Source organism: Rhinatrema bivittatum, chromosome 9 (genome assembly GCF_901001135.1).
Source record: "Rhinatrema bivittatum chromosome 9, aRhiBiv1.1, whole genome shotgun sequence".
Classification (NCBI taxonomy): Eukaryota; Metazoa; Chordata; class Amphibia; order Gymnophiona; family Rhinatrematidae; genus Rhinatrema; species Rhinatrema bivittatum.
The window spans coordinates 111573959-111595154 of NC_042623.1; the positions used below are offsets into that span (position 1 = coordinate 111573959).

The 21196-nt window shown below is 44.4% G+C and overlaps 1 protein-coding gene across 4 annotated transcripts in view; it reads left to right on the top strand.

The window, feature by feature from the left end:
• Window positions 1-21196, top strand: part of ANO6 (anoctamin 6) — a 220623-nt gene that overhangs the window by 105545 nt on the left and 93882 nt on the right. For all 4 annotated transcript variants that reach the window (XM_029615974.1, XM_029615973.1, XM_029615975.1 and 1 more), the window contains 4 exons: window positions 13121-13399; window positions 13842-13955; window positions 17947-18062; window positions 20913-21047. In XM_029615974.1, coding sequence (XP_029471834.1) covers window positions 13121-13399; window positions 13842-13955; window positions 17947-18062; window positions 20913-21047 — 644 coding nt within the window. The remainder of the gene's footprint in view (window positions 1-13120; window positions 13400-13841; window positions 13956-17946; window positions 18063-20912; window positions 21048-21196) is intronic.

The following is a 21196-nucleotide window of genomic DNA, read 5'->3' on the forward strand; positions in this document are numbered from 1 at the left end:
ATTAGGTCATTTAGAACACAAAAAATGCTGGTTTTCACACAGTAAATGGCCTAATGTGGGGATAACGTAAGATACTTGAAATATCTCACATTATTCCAGGCCTGGTACTACATGTTTTTAAATGAGCTCATTAGCATGTGCAAAGCCTCAATGCTGTCTGTGCATGGATCCTCAGAGCTATTGACACATGAGACCTCGGCACCCTTGGCACCATCAGTGCAGAGGTCCATGGCACAGTCAGTGCCATCAAGGCCCATTCTGACTCTGGCACTGATGGGGCCCGGAGGAGACACACTTCCCTGTTAACCTTATCTTTCCTGACTCTTAAGGTATCTGTATCACAATTATACCCATTCTACTCAGATCTTAGATCCATCAGAGCATCAGTGTTGTCTGCTCAGAGCACCCAGCCAGGGTCCCTCCCCCGTATCTCGAAACACCAGACCCTATCTGCTCGATTGTCTCCTAGTCTCCATGCAGCTGGAGAAAGATACTACCTGGAGTCCAGTACATGCTTCTCATGATCCATTTTTGGAAAGAGGAAGATGTTTCTTCTCCAACTCTGGCCCAGAGGACACAGCAGTCTATAGTCCATATAACGGAACTGGTGAAGACTTTCTTTACCTCTTTGATGGCCTGTGACAAGGAGGGCACCCTTCAACTCCTCCTGTCCAGGATTGGGGATTTATTCCCACAAAGGAGACTCTCCTCCACTTCCACACAATGGGAGCTACTATCAGAACTGTTAGCTATGGAAGTTAGCCACCTCTGTCAAGCAAACCATATCTTCTGCAGAGGAGTCCAGCCTACATTCAGAGAATGAAGCATGGGCATGGCCGATTCAGACCTCCCTCAGGAGTTCTCCCCTCCAAGATGACTGAGGTCTCTGCCTCAGTTATTGGCATCTTCATCAAGATCATGGATTAGCATCCCTCCACATTTTGGATCAGAGGAAGGGACTTTTTACCTGATCTTCCAGAGCATTCACATCCATCAGAAGACCTCTCCTACTCCAGATTCCTTGAAAAGTTGGGGAAGGTCATTGGCGTCAACGTCTAGAAGGATAGGGACCCATGCACGGAGGTCTTCATCTTCCTTTGGATTCTGGAAACCCCATCCAAGCCAGCAGCAATCCCAGTTTATCAAATTCTTTGAGACATATTAATAAGAATGTAGAATAATCCAGGCTCTTGCCCTCCAGTAGCCAGGAAGCTGGATCTCAAGTATAGAGTGAAACAAGCTCTGGGCTTTGGTGAAGTCCAGCTGTTTCATCTGTCAGTGGTAGAGTTAGCTTTAAAGCAGGTCAGGCAGATCCAATGTTTTTCCAATACACCTATGGGCAAGGAACCCAAGTTACAGTACAACTTTGGGAAGAAAATCTTCCAGAATTCAATATTGAATGACCGTCGCCCGTATGACATAGTGAGGGTAAAGGTAGCGCCGGCGCCATTTTGAAGATTGGCAATACGGCCCGCGTGCAGGAGGTCGCTCCCGGACCCCCGCTGGACTTTTGGCAAGTCTTGTGGGGGTCAGGAGGCCCCCCCCCAAGCTGGCCAAAAGTCCCTGGGGATCCAGCGGGGGTCCGGGGGCGATCTCCCACACGCGTGACGTCGGGAGCCAGGAAACAAAATGGCGCCGGTGCTACCTTTGCCCTGTCACATGATAAGGGCAAAGGGCCACCGGTGCCATTTCTCAATGCAGCGGTGGCCAGAGAGCGGGAGGAGATCGCGTCGGGACCCCCCTACTGGACCCCAGGTAATTTAAAACATTTTGGGGGGGATTTGTTTTAAAGGTTCAGGTGGGTTTTAGGGTTTTTTTGGTGTGCCGGTTTTCCCGCCCTCCCCCGATTTACGATTTTTAACGATTTTTAGAAAAAAAAACCTTGACGATCAGATTTCCCTCCCCCCCAGCCAAAATCGATCGTTAAGACGATCGATTACACGATTCACACCTCTAATAGCCACTGCTATTAATTGCATCAGTAGCATGGGATCTTCTTAGTATTTGGGTAATTGCCAGGTTCTTGTGGCCTGGTTTGGCCTCTGTTGGAAACAGGATGCTGTGCTTGATGGACCCTTGGTCTGACCCAGCATGGCAATTTCTTATGTTCTTTTCCCCTTTTTTGAAGTCATTGATCCCTCTTAACTGTGAGCGAACACATTCTGGATGATCACTAATTAACTCTTTGTGGTAAATAACATTGTTCCTTTTTTAATTGATGTATACATAATTTTGGTTATGCAGAATTCATTTAATAAAAAGAAAGTAAAAATCAAAATACTGCAGTCTGTGCCAAGCTAGGTTATCTATACAGTAGAAATGCCACTTCATAACAGTTTATAAGACCTGCTTCCCTCCAAGGATTAGCATTAACGTTTCACAAACTGACACTTCTTCAGTTGCAAATGTTTTGGTCTTGTACTCTTCTTGCAACTGTAAGTCTCTAAGAAAAAATGAAGGTGCTGCGATATGTAAATAAATACCTATAAGTTGATCAATTGCACTAACACAATGTTTTCCAACCTTTTCACGCCCCAGGCATACCTACAATAACAAAAATGTTGTGTCATGCACCATTCTCTACAGAGCAGGCAGGGTGGCACAGAGAAAATTCTTATACTGAAAGCAGATCTAGGGAAGTACTAAAAGTCCCACCAGTCCCTCTTCTAAATATTAAAGCACAGGGAGAAAGGGGGCAAAGACTCATGAATCTGTCATGATGGACCAGTTTCTTCTATATTCAAGTGCAGGAAAAAGGAGAAGTCAGTGTGGTGTAGGCAGCCAGCTAAGTTATTTTACTTGGCTGCTGCATGAGTCTTTCAGAACCCCTTTACTGTTGTTGCTACTTCCAACACTCAGACAGGGAAATTTTAAAAGGAGTGTGCTTGTGCCCATTGGGCACTAAAGCAAAGATATGCTTAATTTTAAAATATCCCTGCTGTATGTAGCCTTTACATGCATATTTTAATAACATGCTTCTACAAGTGATGAGAAAGAACCTCTGTTAGAGAGGCAATATGACACACTATATATCTCCCACTGTAAGAAAGGACTTTCAACTCAGGGTGGGTTTTGGGGGGTGGCAGTTTTTCAGACCAATGTAACACCACCCCCCAAAAACCACCCTGAACAAGTTGTGTACACCGGCAGGGTCCCGGCACGCGATCCCCCAACACAGCAGCAAATAGCCATTGTGCTGAGTGCCTCTAGCCCCGCCCCACCCCCTGAACTGCCCCTTTCGCTAACCCTGGGACTTACACATGTCCCAAGGGTTTATGCGCGTGGCTGGTCCCTTTGAAAATTGGCCCAGCTCGTAAGGCCCGGGTTTTACACGCATAAGTGATTTACATTAAATCATAAAAATACATACAAATGTTTAGTGATGTAGGTTCTGGCCAGGTGTACCTAGAAGGTACTTTACAGGTCAAAAAAATCACATTTACTCTGTTATATTATTACATTCATTGTGTACTCAATTTGTTAAAATATTGTAATGCACATTTATGAGAATAGTGCTGTGTGCCGGTACTCTTCTGTTTATTCCAGTGTATTTTCTATTCACGGGTCTCTTTATAAAGGGCTTGTTTAAAAAGCCATGTCTTTAGACTTCTCTTGAATGTTTTGGGGTCTCTCTGTAATCTGGTCTCCAAAGGCATTGTGTTCCAGAGTGTGGGTCCTGCTAAAGACAATGCCCTTTCTCTTACCTAGGTTAGTCTCACTGTCTTGACTGAGGGAATGGTTAAGAGAGCTTTGTTTGCTGAACGAAGGTTCCTGTGTGGTACGTGTACCCTTAGTGCAGTGTTTAGCCAGTCCGCTTTTTCATCATGTATTAGTTTATGTATGGTGCATAGTGCTTTGTATTTTATTCTTTGTTCTATGGGTAGCCAGTGAAGTTCGGCCAGAGTTTCAGTTATATGGTTTCTTCTTCTTTTTCCAGTTAGTATTCTCGCTGCTGTGTTTTGTAGAATTTGAAGTGGTCTTATTGTTGTATTTGGGAGTCCTAGAAAAAGTGCATTACAGTAATCGGTACTGGCGAAAACTAGTGCCTGAAGCACTGTACTGAAATCTGCAGGAGTTAGTAACGGTTTAAGTTTTCTGAGGATCATGAGTTTAGCATAGCCTTCTTTTACTTTTAGCGATATGTGTTGTTTTAGATTAATTTCGGGGTCCATTATTATTCCAAGGTTCCTTACTTTTTCCGCTAGTTCTATTGTCTGGTTGTTTTTGAGTATAACTGGGGTTTGAATGATTTCGATATTTTTTCTTTCTAAGTGTAGAAATTCAGTTTTTTCAATATTGATCACTAGTTCCATTCGGTTTAATAGTTGTTTTATGATGTCTAGGTACATGTTAGCTAGGTTTAATGTTGTTTCTATTGTGTCATCGATTGGTAGAATTAATTGAATATCATCTGCTTAGATGTAATGTAGGATTCCTAATCCTGCTAGTAGATGGCATAATGGAAGCATGTATGTGTTAAAAAGGGTTGCGGACAAGGCTGATCCCTACGCTACACCTGTTTCAAGATTGAAGTTGTCTGATAGTGTGTTGTTGATCTGAACTTGAAAGAACCTATTTTTTAGATATGAGCTGAACCAGTTTATTGTTTCGTTGTGTAGCCCAATCTCTTCTAGTCTTTTTAGTAGAATTTTATGGTTTACTGTGTCAAAGACTGCTGATAAGTCTAACAATATTAGAATGTATTGTTTTCCACTATCAAAACCTCTTAGGATGTTGTCTGTAAGTGAGAGGAATAGTGTCTCGGTACTGTAGTGTTTGCAAAATCCATGTTGTGACGGATATAATAAGTTATTGTTATCAAGGTGTTCCGCTAGTTGTTTCTGTACCGTTTTTTCTATTAATTTGGCTAATAAGGATAGATTTGAGACTGGGCGGTTTTACGGTTAGTCGTGGAACCAAGACAGAAGACCGCTTACCTTCTCTCGTAGAGACGCTGGGATGCTGGAATGGTCGAGGAACCGAGTCCAGGCAAATGGTAGTAGCGCAACCAAGGTGATAGTCCAGAGGCAGGCAGCAGGCAGAGGAGTCCAAAGGCAGTCTGGGTCGAGGCAGGCAGCAAGCAACAGGAACCAAGGCAACAATCCAGAGGTAGGCAGCAGGCAGAGGAGTCCAAAGGCAGTCCGGGTCGAGGCAGGCAGCAAGCAACAGGAACCAAGACGACAATCCAGAGGCAGGCGGCAGGCAGAGGAGTCCAAAGGCAGTCCGGGTCAAAGCAGGTAGCAAGCAGCAGGAAACACCAGGCAGAATCCCTGAACACTACTCGTGGCCGAAGCAGTGCAGCAGTGAAGAAGTTCCCTTTAAATAGGGCAAGCCTTCCCATGCTGAGCAGAACTTCTGCCAGCAGCTGACGTCAAAAGGGGGCGTGGTCAAGCCCCGATTTGCAAGGTGCCGCACGGGGACGGAAGCCAGCATCGGGGCGGAACGCCGGCGCCATCGGGAGCTCTCCTGCAGGTAACAGTACACCCCCCCCCCCCCCCGCAAGGCCCTCCTCTCTTCTCTCTCAGTCTGGGCTTGAGAGGAAAGCGCTGATGGAAGTTTTTGAGCAGACAGGGTTACTGTATATTATGAGCAGGCTCCCAAGTATTCTCTTCGGGTCCATAGTTCTTCCAAGAAATTAAATATTGTAGTTGTCCCCTACATCTTCTGGAATCCAAGATGTCCTCAACTTCAAATTGAGTAACATTCTGTATTATATGCGTATTAGGCTTCCTCCTTCTGGAAGGCCAAGATAAAATTGAAGGTTTGAGTAAGGAAACGTGGAAGGTATCGTGAATCCGCAGAGAGGACGGTAAACGCAGTTTAAAAGTGACTGCATTAATCTGCTTCTCGATAGGGAAGGGCCCAATAAAGCGAGGTGCAAATTTCAATGACGGCATGCGTAATCGAAGATTGAGCGTGCTTAACCAGACGAGATCTCCTGCCTGAAGTCTCGTCTTATCTGCTTGGACTTTCATTCTACAGACATTCTTTAGTAATAAAACTCATGTCTCTTTCCATAACTTGGTCATAGATGCGATGGTATTGTTGACTGCCGGACATATAGAAGAAGTTGCAATAGGTAACGGGAGCCGTGGGTGTCTACCAAAAACTACAAAAAAATGGGGACCTCCCAGTGGCTTGAGCCAGATGGTTGTTATGACACATTTTGGCCCAAACCAACAAGGAAGTCCAATTATCTTGTCTTTGATTAACATAAGATCGGAGGAAGGCCTTCAAGGATTGATTCGCACGTTCCGTGAGTCCATTGGTTTGGGGATGATAGGCTGAAGAGAATTCAAGTTTAATTTTCAGAAGTTTGCAAAGTTCTTTCCAAAATCGAGATGTAAATTGCACAGCTCTATCCGAAACAATACTAAGAGGTAGACCATGAAAGCGAAAAATGTGTTGAAGGAATAACTGAGCTAATTCTGTCACAGAGGGTAGTCCTGGAAGCGGAATGAAGTGAGCCATTCTGGAAAAACGGTCCACCACCACCCATATGACAATGTTTTTGTCAGATGCCGGGAGATCGGTGAAAAAATCGGTGGCAATATGAGTCCATGGTTTGGTGGGAACTGGTAGCGGTTGTAGGAGGCCCAAGGCTTTCCGTGGAGGAGTCTTCTGAGCTGCACAAACAGAGCAGGAATCTACATAGGCCTTAATATCTTTTTTCCATTGAGACCACCAATAATGCCTTGATACCAGATCCCTGGTACGTGAAATTCCTGCATGACCTGCTAATTGTGCATCATGCGCCCAGTGAAGAATTTTCAATCTCAAACGTTTGGGAACCACTGTCTTACCAATGGGTACCTTAAACGTAGCAGCCAGCTGTATCTGTGCAGGGTCTATTATGTATCTAGGAGGGTCGGGTGTATCATCAAGATTGAAGCTTCTCGAGAGAGCGTCCGCCCGAAGATTCTTTTGTGCCGGTCGAAAATGGAGGACAAAATTAAACCTACTAAAAAAATGTGCCCACTGAGCTTGTCGGGGATTTAACCGTTGGGCTTTCACAAGGTATGCTAAATTTTTATGATCCGTATAGACAGTCACAGTATATTGGGCGCCTTCTAGGAGATGACGCCATTCCTCAAAGGCTAACTTTAAACCAAAAGTTCCCGATCTCCGATGGTATAATTTTTCTCTGCTGATGAAAATTTTTTTGAAAAGAAAGCACATGTCACAAATTTCCCATCGTCTGCTGGTTGTAACAAAACTGCTCCAACCCCTACCGCAGAAGCATCAACTTCTAGAATAAAGGGTCTATTGGAATCGGGGCACCTAAGACAAGGATCCTTAGTAAATTCCTTCTTCAATTTAAGAAAGGCATGAACGGCCTCCTCCAGCCATTTCTGGATGGGCGCTCCCTTTCTTGTGAGTGCAGTAAGAGGAGCCACCAATGAGGAAAAATCCAGAAGAAATTGTCTATAGTAATTGGAAAATCCCAGAAATCTTTGTAAGGCTTTTAATCCTATGGATTGAGGCAAGTTCAATATGGCTTTGAGTTTATCCGGGTCCATAGATAAGCCTTTATTGGAGATAATATATCCCAGGAATGGTAACTGGTTCTTATGAAACACACATTTCTCTAATTTAGCATAAAGTTTATGTTCTCTGAGATGCTGAAGAACCTGTCGCACATGCTCCTGATGCTGTTTAATATTATTGGAAAAAATTAATATATCATCCAAATAGACAATGACATGAGAGTAGAGAATATCACGAAATATATCATTGATCATGGCTTGAAATACGGCAGGAGCATTACAAAGTCCAAACAGCATTACCCTGTATTCGTAATGTCCATCATGAGTATTAAAGGCCGTCTTCCATTCATCCCCTGTCCCTCGGAGGGATTTTTCCTGGAAGAATGTCAATTGCACAATCGTAATCTCGATGAGGTGGTAAAGATTCTGCTTGTTGTTGACTAAAGACGTCTGTGAAATCTTCATAAGGGGCGGGAATGCCTGAAGAAATCTTCGCATAGTGGATTCGACAATTCTGAACTTGTTTTAAGCAGTTTTGAAAACAGAATGGACGCCAACTAATTAATTGTAGAGAGGCCCAGTCCACTCGGGGTTGGTGTATACTTAGCCACAGTAGACCCAAAATTACTTGGTTGACCGTGGATGGAAATACATAAATTTTAATTCTCTCTTGATGTAGAACTCCTGAATTCATAAGAATGGGTTTGATAATGTGAGAGATTCGAATTCCCAGGGGCTGCCCAGACACAGAGGTAACCGAAGAGGAGTGGGTAATGGTTCCACAGCAATATGATGGATTTTTACCAAACTCTCATCTATGAAGTTGCCGGCCGCCCCTGAGTCTATAAAAGCCTGGAGTTGAATAGGCTCTTCCTTTATGGTGATGGTCACGGGAATCAATAGTTGAGGAGAGGGAATGGTGGGACCCAGGGAGGCCTCTCCTACCCAACCTAGGTCCGAGAGTTTCCCAATTTGTTGGGACATTTGTTAATGAAATGACCTGCCCCCGCACAATACATACAGAGATTTCTCAGTCTTCGTCGTTGGTGTTCCTCAGGAGATAGTTGAAATCTGTCAATCTGCATGGGTTCCTCGGCGTTAGGGAGCACTTCAGTCTCGGAGCGACAAAAGATTGTTGAAAGGTAGGGGCCAGATGATGTTACAGTTTTGGCTGCAGTGCAACCGCCTCACCACCAGGGGTCCCTCTAGTGCTGGCTCTCCTGACAGGCCCAGGCCATCTCCCCTGTCCACTCTATGTTCTGGGTTGGCCCTTATAACCCTGCCTGACAGTTCCCTCAGTGCTTCGGCATCGAGCTCACCTGGGCTCCCTGCTCTAGCCCTGCGCGGCCTTAGGGCCTTTCCTTGCCTTGCCCTGCGTGGCCTTCGGGCCTTCTTCCTCGCTTTTCTTACCTGGCCTACGGGCCTTCTGACCTGCCTGCTCTGCTTACGGTGTGTGGCCTACGGGCCTTCTGTGTATGTGTGGCCTACGGGCCTTCTGACCTGCTTGCCCTGACTACGGTGTGTGGCCTACGGGCCTTCTGTGTATGTGTGGCCTACGGGCCTTCTGACCTGCCTGCTCTGCTTACGGTGTGTGGCCTACGGGCCTTCTGTCTGTGTGTGTGTGGCCTACGGGCCTTCTGACCTGCCTTGCCCCGCTTATGGTGTGTGGCCTACGGGCCTTCTGTGTGTATGTGTGTGGCCTACGGGCCTTCTGACCTGCCTTGCCCCGCTTATGGTGTGTGGCCTACGGGCCTTCTGTGTGTGTGTGGCCTATGGGCCTTCTGACCTGCCTTGCCCCACTATTGGTGTGTGGCCTACGGGCCTTCTGTGTGTGTGTGTGTGTGTGGCCTACGGGCCTTCTGACCTGCCTTGCCCTGCTTACTGTGCCCTGACCCAGCCTGGACCCAGACACTGCTACTGCTGCCTGCCCTGACCCAGCCTGTACTTAGACACTGCTACTTGCCGCCTGCCCTAACCCAGCCTGAACCCAGACTCTGATACTTGCTGCCTGCCCTGACCCAGCCTGGAACCTGACACTGTTTCTAGCTTCCTGTCTCTCTCCACCTGGAGCCACCCTGCTGGGTGGTGTTCACGACTCCTGACCGGAGCCCAAGCGTAACAGATGAAATGTTCTTCGAGTGGCGGTACGTTCCCGTGCTCTTTCTTGAAAGCATAAATCCAACCGAATGGCTAAACGGATAAGTTCCTCCAAAGACTCTGGGGGGTCCCGGCCCTTGTTGCTGTGAGAGGTGAGAGCAGAGCCCATCTGCTGGCCTGTGTGAGCATCAGAAAACATCTTTTATGTTTTCTGACAATCCTTGTCGAAATATGGCAGTGAGGCTATCCTCTCCCCAAGCAAGTTCAGCTGCTAAGGTTCGAAATTGAATGGCGTATTCACCTACTGAGCGAGACCCTTGTTTGATTTCTTGTAAATCATTGGCTGCTGAAGTAGATCGTCCTGGTTCGTCAAAGATGAGATAAAATTCCTTCAGAAATTGATCCAGATTGTTGAGCATGGGGTCATCTCTCTCCTATAAAGGTGAGGCCCAGGCCAGGGCTGGACCCTCCAGCAGTGACAAAATGAAGGTAACTTTAGTCTTATCTGATGGGAACAAGGATGACTGAAGTGAAAAATGCATTCGACATTGATTAATGAAGCCCCGACACTGCGCAGGAGTTCTGTTAAATCATGGAGGAGGAGGTAGAAGTATAGGGTTCGGTGTGAAGCGGTGATAGCCACAACTGGAGGTGCAGGTGCATGGGCAAGTGCATCCATATGAGCGACTAATCGGTCTAGCACTCCAGTTACTTGGTCGAGTACACCTTGGTGTTGCTGTAGGCGGGAGGCCAAACCTGGGATGGCCTGAAGCGCGGTCAAATCTACTGGTTCCATGGCTTCAACCAACTTTTACGGTTAGTCATGGAACCAAGACAGAAGTCCACTTACCTTGTCTCGTAGAGAGGCTGGGATGCTGGAATGGTCGAGGAACCGGGTCCAGGCAAATGGTAGTAGCGCAACCAAGGTGATAGTCCAGAGGCAGGCGGCAGGCAGAGGAGTCCAAAGGCAGTCCGGGTTGAGGCAGGCAGCAAGCAACAGGAACCAAGGCGACAATCCAGAGGCAGGCGGCAGGCAGAGGAGTCCAAAGGCAGTCCGGGTCAAAGCAGGTAGCAAGCAGCAGGAAACACCAGGCAGAATCCCTGAACACTACTCGTGGCTGAAGCAGCGCAGCAGTGAAGCAGTTCCCTTTAAATAGGGCAAGCCTTCCCGCGCTGAGCAGAACTTCCGCTGGCGGCTGACGTCAAAAGGGGGCGTGGCCAAGCCCCAATTCGTGTGGTGCCGCGCCGGGACGGAAGCCAGCATCGGGGAGGAATGCCGGCGCAATCGGGAGCTCTCCTGCAGGTAACAGACAGTAGTTGTTTAGGATCAGGGGGGGTCACTGTTTTTTTTTCTTTATGATTGGTTTTATAATTGCTCCTTTTAGTATATCTAGAATTGTTCCTTCTTTTAGGGATAGGTTTATAATCTTAGCTAAGGTTGGGGAGACTGTGTTGGCTGCTTTTTTTTATGTCAAATGTTGGTATTGTGTCAATTTTGTGTGGAGCCGGGTTTAGATTTTTTTAGTATGGATTCTACTTCTAGCTCTGATATTTCAGTGAATGAGGACCATTGAGTAATGTCTCTTTTTTGCAATTTAATTTCTTATTTGGTGGTGTTTGGAAGTTTGGATCTTAAGGGGTAGATTTTATAAATTTGTGCGAGCGAACAAATGTACGAGCGTATCTTATAAAATCCGGGGTCGGCGCACGCAAGGTGGTGCACATTTGTGCAACTTGTGCGCGCTGAGCCCGGCGCGTGCTGCCTGTTCCACCCCCCCGCACCTTCCCCTCCCTTCCCCTACCTAACCCACCCCCTCCGGCCCTATCTAAACCCCCCCCCCCTACCTTTGTTGGCAGATTTACGCCTGCTGAAAGCAGGCGTAAATCTGCGCGCGCCAGCAGGCTGCTGGCGCGCCATTACCAGACCCGGGGGCTGGGTGGACAGTACTTGAATCCTATCGGTTTATGATTTAGTTTCGTTTGTGGTTTAAGGAATTTAATGTTGGAATGAATCAGGAAATGGTCCCACCAAGGTATTTGAGTGTAGTCAGTTTTAACATGTTCTAAACATTTGTGGTTGATGAAGGTGAGATCGAGAGAGTGTCCCGCTTTGTGTGTTGAGTTGTCTGTTATTAATGAGAAACGTAATGCTGTCATAGTGTCTAACAGTGTCTGGCATGTATCAGTTAACGGGTGGATGTCCATGTGAAGATTATAGTCGCCTAGCACTATGGAGGATTTAGATATGTTTAAGTGTGTTGTAAGAAACTCGATTAGTGGTGAGATATTTAATTCAAGGAGGGTGGGTGGACAGTAAATGAGGCATATTTGTATGTTGTTAGTATCAAAGATGGCGATTTCATGATTTGTAGGGGAAGTTATTGGGATTAATTTACATTTAAAGGTTTTTTCAATAATTAATAAGAGCCCACCTCCCCGCTTATTTATTCTGGGTACTGAGAAAACGTCATAATTTCTATGTGCTATTTGATTTTTTAGAACTACATCTGCCATTTTTGCGCAATCGGCACTTTTAAAATCTACCTAAAAGTGAATAATATCCAGGGTTAAATGCATCCTCTCCATGTGTCACTCAAACTGGTGATAAAACAGAGGATGGAAAGACTCGAAGATGGGGAAAATGAGGAGGTGCTGCACAAAGCTGTCCATGCTGCCCATTAATTACCACACTCTGAGGTTCATACTGTAGGAAGGAAAAAGAGGCATGCTTGATGACACATGTTCTCAGACAGGAATTCGTACATGTTGAAGAGCCACTGCTGGTGTCCCTTGTTGCTGTGAGAGGTGAGAGCAGAGCCCATCTGCTGGCCTGTGTGAGCATCAGGCACTGGTGACTTTTCCATGGCATACCTGACCAGGTCTGAGCACACATCACTGTACCATGACACACTGGTTAGGAAACACTGCTCTAACCAAATTTATTTTAGTAAACTATTTTTCTAATGTTATTTAGCAAAATACAACTACTTTTTAAATTATATCTTAAGAATTATTATTGGATGTACAGTATGCCAGAACCTTATACAAATCTGTCAGTATTGGTAATTTCCTTTACCGCTGAAACATTTAGCTTAAGCTAATGAAATCTTTAAGAAGTGGTTTTTTTTAATTAAAATTATGTGTAGTACTTTAATAGCTTTGGATTTTGTAAAAAAATGTTTATCCTAATCATTTCACCAGGATTGGTTTTTATCCCACTAAGAGGAGAGTCCACAATTTTTCCAGCTTTGGAAGTTGACTTTGGATACTCTTGCTGGCCAGTAGGAAACTCTGAAATCTTAAATTCCCCTTAGTTATATAGATATTTTCTCAATAAAGAAGACATCAGGAAGCTGTAAAACCGTAACTGTTTACACAAACATAGGCCAAAAGAAAAGCAATAGGATAAACAGCATTGTTGTTGAAAGATTTAAGATAATGATATGTTTGTCTCACATGGAGAAATATCAAGTAAGTGTTTGGGGTTTTTATACATTTTCAGTTTATGTACTTTTACCATTCTTGTTTTACTGTAGGTCATGGACCCAAAACTTGTTTTTGTGAAAGTGCATGCTCCTTGGGAGATCCTGTGCATGTATGCTGAGATAATGCACATCAAACTGCCTCTGCAGCCCGATGACTTAAAGAAGAGCCCATCGGCCTTCACGTGGTTCACCAAGTTTTTTACAGTTAGTGAAGACATCATTAAACCAGAGAGAGATTTTTTCACAGCCCCGTTTCAAAAGGACCAACAGCAACACTTTTATATTATGCAACAAGAAGAATTCTTCACTCCAGCAACTAGAAGCCGAATTGTAAGTCTAAAGGATGGCAGCACTTTTCAGCCTTTTAAAATCTGAGTCTGATTCAAGAATTCCTGCCTAGTGTACATCTGCACATTAAGTATAAATAGTTGAACAGAGGCTTTTGTGCCTATTTTTAACATAATCTTTGTCATGCTAGCAATCTGTTCCTGTATCTAGTCAACTTGGAAAGCGTGTTCTTCTCTCAGACCCAATGAGCAGTATAAGTTTTAACCAAATATGAAATTGGCAGGAGGATTCAAGTGAATAAGAAATACTAATGCCCCAGACCCCTTTATGAGAATTCTGCATTTTGTGGAATTGGATAAAGGGATTTTTCACCAGGAGCATGTTTATGCATAGTGCAAGACAAATAGTAATTTTCCTAGTGACTTTTTGAAATTTGATTTTGTTAAAGAGTACTAATGTGTGAGAAATGTTTGTGTTTTTGCAGGTTCATTTTATTCTTTCCCGTATTGAATATGCAATGAGGGACAATGTGAAAAAATTTGGTATTCACAAACTGCTGGACTCTGGAATCTACAAGGCAGCTTTTCCTCTTCATGATGTAAGGATCTACTTTGAAATTTTACTTCATCATCTCACTCCAGCTCCAGTTCTTATGTTGCAGCATGAAGGATCTGAAGAATCTAAGTCTGAAAAAAAATATTCTCCAGAGTGCCTCTCTGATTCCTCCCCTTTATAGGTCTCACCCTGATGAACTTTGTCCTCAGTTTTTGTTCAGGCCCTAGTAATTTATCCACCTATACTAAGTTCCATCATAATAGGATGATAAAACATATTCATCCCTATTTAAGCTAGTGTCAGAATTCCCCCTTAACCAATCAATCATCCTTCCAGATTTTTCCCCCATGCAAACTGTTCATATAGGTGAAAAAGTCCTGAACAGTTTAGTTTGCAAGAGAGCTGTCACCTTTTACCTAGAGTGAACCAAAGCCCATAGAATGTCCATTCAGGTCATTGTTTCATTTGATTCCAACAGGCCTGGGATTGGTGTAACCTATCAGACACTTTCCAATTGAATAGCAAATTGCCTTTCTGTTCATTGTGTCCAGGCATGTGAAGACTCAGCATGCCCATCTTCTCCTCTAAACTCACTACTGTTCTTCTGACCCTAATCCCATCCAGCTCCTCAACAATATTTCTCTTGCATCTGTCACATCCTTGATCTATCACTTTCTTCTCCAACTGTTCCCACTGCCTTCAAACATCACACCACTCCTCTTAAAAACCTCACTGGATCCTACTTGCCCTGCTAACAATCAACCCATTTTCCTCCTCCTTTTTGCTTCCAAACTACTTGAATGCAGCTGCTTGACTTTTTCATCTTAAGCCATTCTCAATTCACTCCGGTCTGGTTTTTGCCCTCTACATTCCACAGAAACAGCCCTTGCTAAAGTCTCCAATGACCTATTCATGGCTAAAATCAAAGACCTTTTCTCAATCCTTATTCTTCTTGACCCATCTGCTGCTTTTGACACTGTGGATCACCACCTTCTCCTTGATACTTTCCTTACTTGGATTTCAGGACTCCGGTCTGTCTTGGTTCTCTTCTACCTCTCCCATCACACTTTTAGTGTATCTTCTGATGGATCCTCCTCTACCACCATCCCGCTATCGATTGGTACTGTCCTGAGTCCTCTTCTCTTCTCTCTGTGTATTAATTCCCTTAGAGCAATAATCTCATCCCATGGCTTTCAATGCCATCTTTATGCTGACTTTTCCCAGATTTACCTCTCTACACCAAAACTTTCATCAGGAATCCAGTCCCAAATCTCAGCCTGCTTTTCTGACATTGTTGCCTAGATGTTTCACCACCACCTTACTGTAAAATCAGCAAGGCCAAGGCAGAACTCCTTATCTTTCCCCTTAAACCCACTTCCCTTTTTCCCCTTTTTCTATTTCTGTGGCTAATATTGTTGTTGCATTTGGCGGTCTGCAGGGCAGGCCCGAGGACCACCACACTCACCTCCAGCCCTGAGCCCAAAACACCACCCTCCTCCAAGGAAGGTCCCTGAATGCTCACATGGCAGGCCACTGCATCCAACCTTCCACCACCACTACTTCCTCCGATGCTGGGAAAAGACCCCTAAATGGACGCGAAGCAGACCGCAGCACTCAGTCAGACTCCAATGCTGATGTCTTCTTGGGCCCCTCTTAAGGTGCGTGCATGCCCAACATCGGTCACCTTAAAGGGCCTGCAATGTGAAAATGCCAGTGGCACCCAATGATGACATCACTTGTTGGGTCTATAAAAGGCCACCTCAGCAGCTCATCCTTGCCACGGGAATAGGTTGACTACTGGATAGTAGAACAAGTTGATTCAGCATTCCTGGTCTTTGTTCCTGTATTCCTGGTCTTCGTTCCTGTGTTTCTGGACCTTGCTCCTGAATTTCTGGTCTTTGTCTTTGTCTGTGGTCAGCCTTCAGTTCTTTGTTTGGTCTTTGTCTTGTGGTAGATCTTCAGTTCTTTAGTGTCTTCTGTGTCATCACCTGCCCACCTGTGCCCTTACCTGCCTATCCATTCCGCCTTCCCTCGGATAGATATCTGGTTCTGACTTGGCACTTGACTATGTCTGAACTCCACCTGCCACTGACCACACAGCCTGACTAACGACCACACCTGAACTCCTCCTGCCACTGACTACTGCCTGATTCCTGACCACATCTGAACACAGCCTGCAATGGACCCTAGCTGTGACTCAACCATCTCCATAGACAACCAGCTCGTCTGCAGAGGCCCCTACCTAAGACCTGCCAGCCCCAGCGGTCCAGGGTTGGTATAGGTGAAACTCCAGTTGGGCCTCTCCACAGCCAGTTCCACCAGCCACCGGTGGGGATCTTCAGGGCTCCTTCCTGCAGGTTGCGCCAACTCCACCTCAATCCAAGGGTTCACACCCACAGCAACTGTCATCCTCTGAGTCCCCTCAGCCAGTAATCTTAGGTCATCTTTGAATCCTCTCTCTCCTTTTCTACAAATATCCAAAACACAGCTAAAATGTGTTGTTTCTTTCTCTAAAACATCATCAAAATTCATCGCTTCATTTCTAAATACACTACTAGAACCCTTATCCACACTCTTCCCACTTAGACCACTGCATTCTGTTCCTCATAGGTCTCCTAGTGAGTCTTGTCTCTCCTGTGCGATTTTATCTTTTGTCAAAGTGGATACACCCTCTTCTCAAGTCACTACATTGTCTCCTTGTCTGTTTCCACATAGAGTTCCTCCTCCATTTACTTGACTATTTCACTCCATTCATTCTGCAGTTCCTCACTATCTTTTATCTCTTCCTATACCCCTTCTCATCAATTCCACTCATTAGGCAAGTCATTCCTACATATACCTTCTTTTCTACTGTGCTTTCTACCTGGCTGCACCATATGCTTGGAATAGTCTTCCTTACTTGGTGTGTCATGCGCCCTTTCTTGCCTTATTCAAATCTAGTCTAAAAATCCATGTTTTTCGAGGCTGCTTTTAAATCTTAACCTCTGATTATCCCACTTACAGCATTATTGAATGGAATCATTTTCTTAATAAATGAAATTCCCAGTCTATTTTGCTCTGTATGTTTGCTTTGATTAAATTGTAGCTCTACTGAGAGGGGTCTGTCTCGTATGTGTGTTTCTGCAGTGCTGCGTACATCAAGCAGTGCTATAGAAGTGATTAATAGTAGTAGCAGCAGTAATGTTAGTTATAGCAGCATCAATGGCCCATCTAATATCAGCCTCTATTGAGGAAATGTGTAAGGCTGTGACATGGACATTTATATCCCATAACTGTTTGGATACTGGCTTCTGTTGGTCAGTCTATTCTCCAAGTCCTCTTCAAAGGGTAGAATCAACATCTCCTCCAAAGCCCATGTTTTTAAATTTTGAGTTGCCTTCCTAAAAAAATAAATAAATAAATAAATATAATCAAAACAGAAAAGTGGTTTGACCCAATAGTATATATATTCTTTACCCATTGATGTTTTGTTGGAAGGCAGCCCTTAACTAGGGATTTTTGCATGTGTGACTGTTGATTATGCTTGTTGTCAGAAAAAGCTAAGTTGCTTACCTGTAACAGGTGTTTTATGAGGACAGCAGGATAAAGAGTAGCACATACCCTCCTGCTTCCCCTTTTGGAGTTGTAGTCTTCCAAGCTTTACCATAAGACTTGGGCTCCACAAAGTGGCAGCTGTGCAAGAAATCCACATAGGAGGTAAACCATGTCAGTGCCGTCAGAGAATATCACCCACGTGTGTGACTGTTAATCCTCAGAGAACACCTGTTAGAGGTAAACAGCTCTGCTTTCCATGCTAATCCAATTCTGAGCAGAGAGAGTGCCAATGAAGAAACCTAATGTGTTGGTGGATTATATTGTTGGAGTGAGAACACCTGTCCAAGGCACTGAATTTAGCTTATTTCCCATAGGCCTCTGAACAAATTTTATTTACCATCCTAATATAAATTTAAACAAGTGAGAGCTGCCAGAGACTGAAAGAGTTTGAAAGGCAATTTGTTTGGACTTCTCATTTTTCTTTTTTTTACTTTTTATAGTGCAAATTTAGTTGTCCCAGAGAAGAGCCAAACTACCCTAATGAACGATATCTTCTCTACAGGAATTGGGCTCACCCTCGAAGCTTATTAAAACTACAGCCACTGGATCTTGTCAGGTGATGGGAAGCATGAAAATTTAAATCCATAAGAAATCCTAGGATTTCTGTGAAGCCAGCTAACCAATTGTTTATTTATTTTCATGAAAATACTCTTATCATATTACCTATTATGTTCATAAGCTAAGCAATACCTTTAACGAGTCTATTGTCCATTCAAACATGGCTTATTTTTAGAATATTTTGTTTGCATGCTAGCTTATTCAAATAAGGGTGTTTTATTCTTTCTGCTGTCCTAAAGACAAGAAGATATTTCCATGTTTCCTTACCACTTCTACAAATGTTCTACTTTTTTTCTACCTTTTACATCTTTGTTATATGTCCTTGTTGCAATGATTCTCAGTAATTGCAATAATCACAAGAATAGCAGAAAGCAGCAGGCACTGCCCTGGTGCCAGCACTATAGGAGGCCATCCTACCATCTGCCTGCTCTCCTCCTGCCTGGCCAACCTTTGCCACAGAAGGCAGGAATGAGTGGAACTGTCTGTCTCTCCTTCTTTGCCCAGCAGACAAAACAGAGTAGCCATAGATAAGTGGGGCCATCTGCTTCTTCCCCACCCACCTAACAAAGAGAAAAGCCAAGAATGGGTGAACTCTCTGCTTACACTTTTCTGCCTAGTCTGCTGAAAGAGAAAGAAGTTGGAAGCTAGTGGAAACATCTGCTTTCACCCCCTACCTTCTCACTGAAGCACAGAGAAACTGAGTTGAGCACATTTTGCCTTCTGTACAGCCAAGGAGAGAAAAGACAAGGATGAGTGGGGCCTTCTTCTTTCACCTCCCTGCCCACCCGCTGCAGCAGAGTAAAGCTGGGTATGAACAGGAGCATCTTCCTCCATCTGTGGATGCCCCCTCTATGTTATCCCATTTGAACAAAGAGAGGAGTTGAACCAGCTATTCATTCTAGTTCTCTCTACCCAAGGAGAGAGTGTTGCATTTTGTGGCTCATGGGAGATCTACACCAGCCATGCTACTCACCCCGACGCCATGTCTTTGCTGCAGGATGCTGCCATCACAGCTGGCACGATAGGACGCCACTGGCTTTCCTAAGCTCACGTGCACACCAGTGCTAAGCCTCTTAAAGGGCCTATGGCAAGAAAACCCCCACAATGCCCTTAGATGATGTCATCAGCTTCTCCCTAGGTAAAGCTGCCTTGGACACCTTCCCAATGCCTTAGCAACAGGTTCTCCTACCTCAATAGTGCATGTTGCCTTTCAGTTCCTGCCTCGTCTGCCCAGTCTGACCCTGCCCCACCCTGCCTTGTCTGCCCAGCATGATTCTGCTTCATTTGCCTAGCATAATCCTGCCTCATCAGCCCTGCTTGATCCTGTTCCTGCTCTGCTTGTCCGCTTTCCTACTTCCTCAGACAGATATCTGGTATTGACTTCTGCTTGGACTCTCGTCTTACCTGATAGCTGCCTGCCTCCAACTTCCACTTGGACCTTCATTTCTGCTGATAGCTGCCCACTTCCGACCCTGCCTGGCCCTGTACTCCATTACCTCGCCTGCTGCCAAAGACCCTCGCCTAAGTCCTGCTAGTCCCAGCATCCAAAGGCTCAACCCAAAGTGAACAAGGGCTGGTATAGGTGAAGCTCTCTCTCTGGTCTCTGTCTTGACAGGGTCCGCTTGCTGGCGGTGAGAACCTGTGGGGTCCCCTCTCCACAGGTTGAGCCAATATCACCCCAGTCCAAGGGTCCATAGACACAACAGAGAGGAACTGGAGCTGAGAGGGGAAATATGCTGCTACCCCCACCTCTAAAGCAAGAGAGGACCCATAGAGGAGAGGTGCAGGCTATCTAACTGTGACCAAAGGAGAGAGTAGTCAGGGTAAGAAATGGCATGCCTCACTGTTGCTGAGAGAGAGAAATAGAAAAGTCCAGGACATGATCTGCTTTTATATATGTTGTATTTCTTTCATGATTGAAATGAGATAATTAGGGAGCCCTTTTCCAGAATCCTCAGTTGAATAATCATCCACCACAAAATAAAGGACTTCAGGGAGGAAAGTCAGTAGGCAGCCTTTTTCTATACACCAATAATTGTATATGCTTTTACATTTTAAAATAAGCAGATGGCATAAATGTAGTAACTAAGGTATCAAGAACTCAGAGCACTGGCCCCAACATGCAGGACGTGGAAACAGCTACAAAAGGCCCAGGGAAACAAGTAGGGAGGCATCCAGAATGGATTGAGCAGTTCTTAACCTCCTGCTTGTTGGTAGATTAGCAGAATCGTTTATTTAATGGTTGCTCACACAAAGGTGTTTATATGATGGCTGTGGAACCAATACAGACATAGATATCTATATAGATAAAAATTCTAAACACTATATATATATATATATATATATATATATATATATATACAGTAAGGAGGCTAATTATCAAAAGCCATTTCTGTCGGTAAATGTGAAAATGGGATCTTTGACAATTGCCCACCCTGTGGGCAGATAAAATTATGTGCATAGTGCCACTTTATGCGTAACTTTGCCCACAGTCAGAAGACGTATTGGCAGGGGTGAGATTGGGGGCACGGCTTGCATTTACCATACACATTTTACCTCGAAAAAAGTACCTGTACAAAAAACAGGTGCAATGTTTTACAAGTACTTTCACTTAAGCAATTTTGAAAAGGAAAGTTTTCCCTTTGAAAACTGGTGCAAAGTCTGCAGATAAGAATTACCTTTGGTTTTGTACTTCTGTGCACAGTTTGAAAATGCCCTCATAATATGTATATGTGTATATTGTATATCAGTAATATAAAATGACTAATCATGACATCATTTGTAGAGTAAGTGAATTGAAAGATTAGAAAATAACTTGATTTTCTAATAAATATTTTTCTTTCTACAGGAAATATTTTGGAGAAAAAATTGGAATCTATTTTGCCTGGCTTGGTTTTTACACAATAATGCTGCTTATTGCAGCAGTTGTAGGACTTGCTTGCTTTTTGTATGGATATAAATCTCAGGACTCATGTACTTGGAGGTAATGTATGTGTGTTAAAGGAAATGCTCTTCTATTCATTTTTGCCGCTTGAGCATCAATGCAGCAGAAAACTAGATGCAAAATCCACTGTGTGTAAAAAGCTGAAATTTCCATAGTCAAAAATGGACCAGTCCGAAATCAATTTTTCA